General features: G+C 36.2%; 1 protein-coding gene across 1 annotated transcript; it reads right to left on the minus strand.

Annotated features, from left to right (window-relative positions):
* Positions 1-333: 333 nt before the first annotated feature.
* LOC145785898 (extracellular matrix protein 2-like) lies at positions 334-840 on the minus strand. Its single transcript, XM_082597595.1, has one exon. It carries the CDS (start codon positions 838-840, stop codon positions 334-336), a length of 507 nt encoding a protein of 168 aa, XP_082453721.1.
* Between the last annotated feature and the right edge of the window lie 9,871 nt (positions 841-10,711).

Here is a 10,711-nt window from a genome sequence, read left to right on the forward strand (position 1 = left end):
GATATAGTTTACATATTACAGTACACCAGTTGTAGACAGTAATAATTTCAGCAGCATTTATACAGCGCCACATCCATAGCCAAAACCCACTTCTTTAGTGCTGTGAATGACAATTGCAAACAACCTGTACCATTATTTGGGAAATTACTCATGACTTTTCAGACAGCAAAATCGGCCATTTTTACATTACAATGTAAAATGTATGTACAGTTGTACAGTGTACACACATGTTGTACAATGTACATATATAATGTACACATCCAATGCAAAAATGGGTTTTGCTGTGGCCTGTGTGGGATGCAATAAGAAAAAAAATTCAAGCTAAAAATGTGTTCATGAAACGTTTTCTTTCACAAAAAAGTTTTGATGATTTTGCAAAGCAGTCATTGCTTCTTGTGACAAGTTGTTTTGAAATAACAGAACTGATTTAACATGAGAATAATGAACAACTTCTTCTTCGTTAACTTCTTTTATGATGTTGTTGGAAAGATTTAATTCTTTTAATGAAGGAAGATTTAATACCGGTAACCTTGAGAACTTGTTTTTGGACAAATTAAGAATCGTCAAATCAGCCAATGAAGAAAATTCCTTGGGCAGAGATGATACTTCTGCGTTGTTTGACAAATCAAATGTAGTGACATGTGGAAATTCAGTAGCCAGCTTTGCAGGGATTCGTTTCAGTTGGTTGCCAGAAACATCTATGGCACTCACTTTTGTATTCTTCAAGAACAAGAACAGAGCATCTGGAATGCTCATCAAGCCACAATTGGAGAGATCAACTTTTCCGCTTTCTTGAGCTTCCATGCATCGTTGAGCAACTTGTGCTGCTTCACGTACCATCTTACAACTAATGTTCAAAAAACTTAGAAAAATTATCTACATATAACAAGAATAAACAGTAAAAACATGTGAGGTGATTAAGAAGTTATAAAAATAGAGTATATACCTTAGCTGGAGAAGTCATTAGCATACAGCACAGTAACTAGTATAAGTCTACCTCTAGCAGAAACTATCCCTTGTAAAAATTCAAGCAAGTGGTCAACATAAAAAAAAACATTATCTTATGCCAATTGTTCACATCATTTGCTTCAATAATCAACGCACTTTCAGTTGATTTTGGAAGTGCTAGTAACTGATAAATTAGTTGTTAAAACTGGTTTTGTAAAAAAATGTTTGTGTTAACAATATTTGCCATATGTGTGAATCGACTGGAGTGGTCACTGTTCGTAAATGAGTGGATTTTTGGTAATCAAGTAAGTTAACTGTTAACACTCATTTTTTGTTCAAAACCAGGGATGTCTAGAAGTACGGGATGTGAAACTACTTTCTCAAAAGAGGGTGTGTTGATTGCAGTGCTCTCATAAATGAAGACATGGAAGTCCCCAAAGCTACGATTAAAAATCCCTAAATTACATCAAAATTCCCTAAATCATTATTATCATACATTCAGTTCCAAGTTAAGCGGTATAAACAACAACACTAGCAAAAGGGTAAGTCTTTGTCAACTTGACCAAGCTATGTAACCCATGGTCTCAGATTTTGATGAAACTTAGACACTTTGCAGAGCAAGTCATTCTGAAAAAAATGATACCAATCTCAGCAAAATCGGTTCAGCGGTTTTCGGGATATGGCCATTTGAAAATGAGGTGTTTTCGCGTTCGCTCAAGCATGAAATTAGTGAAAAGTTGGTACAACAAATTTTAAACGTAAATAAAACATACACCATTAATGTTACAAACTTCAAATTTTGTGAGAACTTAAGTTTGGTTGAAGTCAACACATTTACAAACTTTCAACAATTTTGGTCATGGTTGAATGATTTTGAAGACTAGTTAACATTGTTGTGGAATTGAAATCAATCAACCGTGACGTAACTTCCAAGCACTATACTGAAAAAGGCCCCTCGTCAATTTTTTCGAGTAATACATCATTTGAAAGGTCTTGACTTCCCCTATACAGTGAAACAAAGATATCTTTGTGTATTTGAGAAAATCTAGGTGTAGTAAGTCGAAATGTAACATATACACAAAGTGGCTAAATTGATTGTTTTTATAATTGTTCAACAGTGCTTTGCTTCCCTTTTTTCCAATTATGCACAAAATATATACATTAGTAGACATAATAGGTAAGTTGAAAGCTTTGAATATCTTGCTTAGTCAATTAACCATACTAATTACTATGACTACTGAAAATCAAAGCAAAGATTATTGAAATTCAATGTGTAAAATGTTTTACTTGAAATTGGTTTTTAATGATTGTATAGTTTAATGCCAGAAGGAAATAAAACCAAGAATACTAATAGAAAAGTGGCTCTTTTTACCTGGTCCAAAGATGCAATTTAATCAACAAAAAAGGTTATCGTGCTTTGAGAAATTTTAAGAAAAACATAACGATATATCACAAAATTTGTCAGCAAAAGCCAAAGGATAATTATATTGAATTCTCATTGCAGTTTTGAACCATGATAACTTTTGGGCTGCTTTTCAATTTATATTCCCAATTTAAATAATTGGTTAAACTGGATATTAATGTATATATAATATATTCCAAAGCATATGTGTGACAGAAATTTATTAGCTGATCTCCAATGAGTTTGAATTTGTTGCTAACATTGCATGGAAAATTGATATTGGTCTTGAGTAGTTGCAAGGGTTGGATTGTCTACAACACACAAAACATGTTCAAAAGGAATCCAACATACGTCTTTGGTTCTTGGCCAATGAAAAGATGGAGACGGTCCATTAGGGTGCAGAAAATTTACAAAGATGTCACCATTTTCTGTGTCAACTACCAAAGTTACTCCAACATAACCACTTTCCATCATACATGGCTGCTACAAAGTTACCTTGATTGATGCTTTTGTTGCTGTACTTGGTATCAAAGTTGAAAGTGTAATTATATGTGAGTTCATTGCTTATTCTTTTGATGCCAATTTTAGACTTGTCAACTGGTTCAAAGTAATGAAATCCTCTGGTTCCTTTTATTGTACTTGCTAGCTTCCACCTTTCTTCCAGACGTTTTCTTTCATTCGTCAAATCTTCCTTGAGAAGTTTGATGAAATGTATTGAAGGCAACTTTTCAGTGCAGTGATCCATCATTTCATCTAAAGTACCAATTTGATGATGTAGAGGTCTTCGTAAACTTTCCATAGCTATTGAATGCTTTACAGTGCCTCCAGTGCCATCGCAAGGTGACTTACCATGACTTGTGGCAAAGAAAGACCATGATGTTTCCAGGCCAAAATCATGTTTGTGCAGGCACAAATGAAATTTTCTTTGCCAACAAGCTAGCAAGTGCAATAAAAGGAACCAGAGGATTTCATTACTTTGAACCAGTTGACAAGTCTAAAATTGGCATCAAAAGAATAAGCAATGAACTCACATATAATTACACTTTCAACTTTGATACCAAGTACAGCAACAAAAGCATCAATCAAGGTAACTTTGTAGCAGCCATGTATGATGGAAAGTGGTTGTGTTGGAGTAACTTTGGTAGTTGACACAGAAAATGGTGACATCTTTGTAAATTTTCTGCACCCTAATGGACCGTCTCCATCTTTTCATTGGCCAAGAACCAAAGACGTATGTTGGATTCCTTTTGAACATGTTTTGTGTGTTGTAGACAATCCAACCCTTGCAACTACTCAAGACCAATATCAATTTTCCATGCAATGTTAGCAACAAATTCAAACTCATTGGAGATCAGCTAATAAATTTCTGTCACACATATGCTTTGGAATATATTATATATACATTAATATCCAGTTTAACCAATTATTTAAATTGGGAATATAAATTGAAAAGCAGCCCAAAAGTTATCATGGTTCAAAACTGCAATGAGAGTTCAATATAATTATCCTTTGGCTTTTGCTGACAAATTTTGTGATATATCGTTATGTTTTTCTTAAAATTTCTCAAAGCACGATAACCTTTTTTGTTGATTAAATTGCATCTTTGGACCAGGTAAAAAGAGCCACTTTTCTATTAGTATTCTTGGTTTTATTTCCTTCTAGCATTAAACCATACAATCATTAAAAACCAATTTCAAGTGAAACATTTTACACATTGAATTTCAATAATCTTTGCTTTGATTTTCAGTAGTCATAGTAATTAGTATGGTTAATTGACTAAGCAAGATATTCAAAGCTTTCAACTTACCTATTATGTCTACTAATGTATATATTTTGTGCATAATTGGAAAAAAGGGAAGCAAAGCACTGTTGAACAATTATAAAAACAATCAATTTAGCCACTTTGTGTGTATGGTACATTTCGACTTACTACACCTAGATTTTCTCAAATACACAAAGATATCTTTGTTTCACTGTATAGGGGAAGTTAAGACCTTTCATATGATGTATTACTCGAAAAAATTGAAGAGGGGCCTTTTTCAGTATAGTGCTTGGAAGTTACGTCACGGTTGATTGATTTCAATTCCACAACAATATTAACTTGTCTTCAAAATCATTCAACCATGACCAAAATTGTTGAAAGTTTGTAAATGTGTTGACTTCAACCAAACTTAAGTTCTCACAAAATTTGAAGTTTGTAACATTAATGGTGTATGTTTTATTTACGTCTAAAATTTGTTGTACCAACTTTTTACTAATTTCATGCTTGAGCGAACACAAAAACACCTCATTTTCAAATGGCCATATCCCGAAAACCGCTGAGCCGATTTTTCTGACATTGGTATCATTTTTCTCAGAATGACTTGCTCTGCAAAGTGTCTAAGTTTCATCAAAATCTGACACCATGGGTTACATTTTCCCTTTTTTCTGGTCAAGTTGACAAAGACTTACCCAAAAACCATTCTACATGACTTTGTTGTTAGTGGGCTAAGTCTCAAAGCAAAAAGCAGTATAATATTTTAATTTTACAGTGATGCTTAACATTACAGGGATACACTGAAGATTTACCAATGTTTATCACATGCTAAAAATGAAATAAACTGTGCACGACTAACAACTTATTATTATTCATCAGAGCTAATTCGACTAGCAATTAGTTCGTGTGCTTCAGCATCTGTAGCTGAATTCTTCACAGCCCTTGCCAATGTCAACAATTTAGCTCAGAGGCGTGCAACATACGGCCCGCGGGCCAGAGCACGGCCCGCGGTACCCATTTACGTGGCCCGCACATTCTTTATCAAGTAGCCCATTATTTTTAAATACTTTTCACTGTTAGATCGGAGGATGTTGTTATTTGTAACGTCATCATTAGCATTATTGACTTTTAGCATTATTACATCATTAGCATTATTGTTGCGTCATTAGTAAGCGTCGTAGAAAACCGCCTTGTTCTTCTGGCAATGATTCAGTAACATAAATCTTACTTTATGGGTGCAGTGTGGTGAATATATTAATATTTATTCTACAAAAAGCTTAGCATAGTAAAAATGTCTACAAGTAAGAAAAGGAAGGTTGATTATGAAAGGCGGAAGTTCAACAATGAGTGGTGAATAAATTAATTCGTTGTTCAACGCAATCAAGATGTTGTTTGCCTGATTTGTCAAAACACTATAGCAGTAATGAAAGAGCACAATATCAAGCGACAATACTGTGCAGAACACTCTGCTAATTATGATAGCATTGTGGGTCAATTACGGTTGACAAAATGCAGCAGTTGAAAAAATCTTTGAGCAAACAGCAAGAGGTATTTCACGGTTACAAGAAAGACATTGAGCTTGTTACAAAACTGAGCTTCAAGATATCTGAAACTTAATGTGTAACTTGATTGTGCGTACTTTTCCATTAAATAAATTGTTCATATATATTCATGTGTTATTCGATAGACTGGCCCTCAGCATCATTATAATTGTACGTTGTGGCCCATTGCGATAAACAGTTGCACGCCCCTGATTTAGCTCGATCCCTTAAACCCAGTTTGTCAGCTGATAAGCTAGCTGACTTCATACCTTGTTGGATGTGTAGCAAACCAACTAAACATTCTCTCTTTAAACTGTACCTGTGGTCAGTTTAATGTCCTTCAAACTACTAAAAAGTCGTTCTTTCCAAAATTGTTTTTGTTTTATTTTTTGCTATTTGTTTTTTTTGGTTTTGTGGCCAAGCTAACTACTGATATACAGCCTACTACATAATTTTTCATTCAGGCACGTTTTAAACCTGTCAAGGTTTTGCCACCTTTTCGCTTTCGTTAACGTGCTGGTAGGTTTATATCGATTTTTGTAATTAGTATCTTTTTTGTCCCAGACGCGTTTAATGACAAAAAATAAAATGACTGATTGAATTCCATATCATTGCGACCATCCTCGCCCGCCCGGTTAGCTCAGTGGTTACAGGGCCGGTTCAAGATCATGCGGCGCTGGTTCGACTCTCGGGGTATGCGCTTGAGCAACGCATTCTAAGGACTGCCCTCCATTCAGAGGCAACTAATGAATGGAATAATTTTCTTTCAACAACACTTTAACAATCGGAAAACTTCACTCTGTCAATCTCGGTAACCGGCCTGCATCAAGAGCGTCTACAAGTGTGTGAAACTACCCAGGATAACCTATCAAGGCTTTGTCAGTCCGAGGATAAAGATTAAAAACCAACCAACCATACTTGGCATCAGTAGGCTCTTTAACCGCTTGTTTCCACTTTCCACCAAGTGCTCTATGTCTACCAAATCTAGTGGTGGGACACTTGCCAAAAACTGAAAAGATGTAAGTACAAACAAACTTCCATTTATTTCGTAAGCAAACAAGACAAAACTTCTGAAATCCCCAAAAAAATTCCTAAATTATCGAATACTCTAAACTTATCCCTAAAAGTGGTCAAATGTTCCGATCTAGGCCTAGGCAGGGTTGTCAGACAGCTTTTGAGAAAAAGAGCCAAACAATGTCAAAAAAAGGGCCAAACTGGGTAAAAAAGAGCCAAATTGTTCAATAATGTTAATAACGTTGCTAATAAAACATAATAATTAACGTTAACAACGTCAATAACATTACAACACAGTCTGACTGAGTCTACATTCTACAACAGCGTTTCTCAAAGTGGGCGAAATTGCCCCCCTGGGGGCGATTTTGAGCGCCAGGGGGGGGAAATCAAAGGGGGCGAAAACACTCAAAGGGGCGAATTTATCAAACCACCAATAACAGTCCAACGCGCTAACAACAGTCCAACGAGCAAACCATTTACTGCAAATAGATGATTCTACCCTGACCGACAATGTATCGCTGCTGCTTGGATATGTGCGTTTTGTTCATAATATGAGAACAAGAAGAAATGATTTTTGCGCTCAGTCTTCCTACAGATATTCGGGCATCAAGCATCTTTAATTCTTTAATGCAGTGAAAAACTTCTACGGAGAGAAGGGGATTCCACTGAAGAATATTCTACAATGCGCAACTGATGGTGCTCCGGCAATGGTTGGAAAGCATCGAGGGTTCATTGCACTGATGAAAAGAGCAATTCCTGGACATATTGCAATACATTGTGTAATTCACCGTCAGCATTTGGTTGCCCGTAAGCTCAGTCCTGAACTGCATGAATCACTGAATATTGTGATAAAATGCGTCAACAAGATAAAAGCGCAGGTCAAAATGTCTTAACTCAGTTTCTCAATTTGAGTGAGAATGTTATTACAGAAGAACAACGGCAAAAATACTGCTCACATTTAGACATGATTCATAAAGACATGAAACTTCGCTTTGCAGATCTCGTGGACCTCCATGTTCCTACAACCATTTTCTACCAAACCTACAGGCATACTGTAAAAGTGGAACTTCAAGAGCAGTTCATTGATATGCAAACAGATGATGAGTCAAGAGTGAAATTCGGAAATGATTGATATGATTTGTTTTAGTGCCAGGTTGCTGGCAAATATAAGCTTCTTTGGAAAGAAGCCAGAATGTGGATTTTGTCGTTTCCTACTTCATATATGGTTGAAAAGGGGTTTTCGACTGTGGCATTGATGCTTTCAAAGCAAAGAAATCGCTTGCTAGTTCATAAACGGGATGATCTTCGACTCTATCTTGACTCTTCGATGATATCTTGACTCTAGACTTGACTCTTCGATGATCTTCGACTCTATCTGATCTTCGACTCTATCTCTTGAGAGAGTGCAGACTCGACGACCTCCTACGCCTTCAGGGCTACGGTCTTTCGCACTCTCTCATTGGATGCACACTGTCAGTATTTGTTTTATGTAGGCTATGTTTCGGCGTTTCCCATCCAAACAAAAATAAAATGACCATCCATCCTATCTTACGAAGATGTCGCCAAACATTTCAAAACTTTGTAAAAGTCGCCAAGCTCATCCATCCCATTGAACATTATCATGTATTCATGTCAATTTCGTTGAGTAAATTCCCAAAACTAGATTTGTCTATCACTCTATTATCAATGTTTATTTTACTTGACAGAATTAGGGGGGCGAAATTTTATTTCAATAACGAAAAGGGGGCGATGGACTAAAAAAGTTTGAGAAGCACTGTTCTGCCAGGGTTGTCAGACAGCTTTTGAGAAAAAGAGCCAAACAATGTCGAAAAAAGGGCCAAACTGGGTAAAAAAGAGCCAAATTGCTCAATAATGTTAATAACGTTGCTAATAAAGCATAATAACGTTACAACAACACAGTCTACATTCTACAAGAACAATTCCAAATCTTCATGTTTTACAGTGTTTCCACTCGAATCTTTGGCATTGGTATAAACATTGTCAGCTAAACGCTGTCTAAAAAATCGTAATAACACTTCTCAGTCTCAATTTCCGAAAGACATTTATTTAAATAGCTAGTTTGATAGCATGTGCCAACTGCTTCCAAAAAAGAGCCAAATATTGCAAACAAAGGGCCAAGGGGCCAAACAATTTTTTTTGGGGCCAACTACCTCTAAAAAGGGCCAATCTGGCAAGCCTGGGCCTAGGGACAAATTCCGGTTAAATGGGAGCACTGGTTGATACTAGTTGTATGAAAAGGTTGCCAAGTGTTTTCTTAGCAAAAAATACTTCAACTGCCATAGTATCAATCAATCAATGTTTTATTTGTCAGTTACAGGAACATAGGTACATATGTTTGAAATATGCAATTAATATACACAATGCAAAAGTTACACAATTTCCCATACCGACAGAGAGACAACGAGACGACCATACGGTCTACTAGACAATTGCCACCCTACGGAAATGACGATTTTGTCATTTAAAATAAGCTTACAAGAGAAGAATAGAATAAAACGTTAAAACGTTGCCGCGCTTCAACATACGCACAAAAAAAACATATTTAAGATAACGTAGGCCTAAACATAAAATTCCAAGAAGCAAGCAGAGATTAATCAAGTTTCCGACTGAACATGCTGTAGGCCTATTGCATAATTATGAAACTGGCAAGTTGGTTTCCATAACATCACTTACGATGCACTGTAGCTTTGTAAAATTAACGTTTTGATCTTGTGGCGCCCGAGAGCTAATTTTCTCTGACGCAACGCGCGTCACTGTGACGTCGTGTCGTATTCCAGAATCTTCCTTCCCAATCAACAAATACCGCGTACTTTCGGAATGCAACCTTGTAATCAATCTTTGCATTGCGCCTGAATCGCAGTACCACTGTATTTCATCGACTAGTGTATCATCGACTATTCATCGACTAGTGTATCATCGACTAGTGTATCATCGACTAGTGTATCATTCATCTACCACTGTATTTCACCGTTGTATTACGTTAGATGATCGCATGTGGAATCGGCAATGCCTGTGGATGCGCCTCTCCAATTTAAACTAGAGTTCTTTTTAAGCAACTGCAACCATGATCCTTCACTAGACTGCTATACTAGACTGCTATTCGACTATACTTACGAGACTGCTATATTAGACTTTATTATACTTTACTATACTGTTCAAGACGATTCGAGGATTATTCAACTCAGACTCGCTATTATTCTATTTGTAATCAAGGTGCAGTCGTAAACGAAGTTTCTTTTCCTCAAAGTTGAAGTTCTTTTTGTTGTGATGAAGTTCCTAATGTAGTACGCAGGATGCTAGTATTTCTGTAGTGGGATTGTTAATAGTTCGGTGTTTTCCTTTTGCTATGTTTGGATTTCTGTTCTCCTGGAACTAGTGGTCAAGTTAATAAACAACGCAGTCTTAAAGAATTCTATCTTGTGTCAAGTATTATTTCGTCAAGCCAGTCAAAAGATAGGACAGTGAAGAAGACTATCGTGTCCTGGTCATTCCTCGCCAGTCCTGATCTCGGTTCTGCCCAGAAATGTCGCCGTCAGCACGGACGGCTGCATATGAGCGCGCGTGCTAACTACCGCGTCCGCTACAGATCTCTTTTTTGAAACAATGAAATGATAAGTTTTTTAACCTACTTGAAACCTCTGACCAGACTATTGGTCCCAATACCTGCATTGACTTTTTGCCAAATTCTGTGTTTGATCTATTTATAAAATAGTTGTTGCTTGTTTGATATCTTGTGTTATGCTGATGAATGGATGAAGCATTTGTAAATAAATCACAATACGTAGACGGATACTGATTCATATGAACTTTGTATATATTTTTTTTTAGTTCAATGTTATGTATGTCTTTTAGTTTCAAGATGTTCATTTTGAAAAATAAAGAATTAGTGTGAGTATAGTAATTTTGTTTCGTAATTATTCAGTTATTCTTATAACCTTTTTTTGTAATTTTATTAATGGATCCAGTACACTGTCACAGGCCTTTCCCCAACTTGATATACAATATTGCAAATGACAGTAAATCAAAGCG

This window comes from Aplidium turbinatum, chromosome 16 (genome assembly GCF_918807975.1).
Source record: "Aplidium turbinatum chromosome 16, kaAplTurb1.1, whole genome shotgun sequence".
Classification (NCBI taxonomy): domain Eukaryota; kingdom Metazoa; phylum Chordata; class Ascidiacea; order Aplousobranchia; family Polyclinidae; genus Aplidium; species Aplidium turbinatum.

Coding starts and splice junctions, on each gene's coding strand:
- LOC145785898 (XM_082597595.1), bottom strand. CDS start 840: ATGGTACGTGAAGCAGCACAAGTTGCTCAACGATGCATGGAAGCTCAA.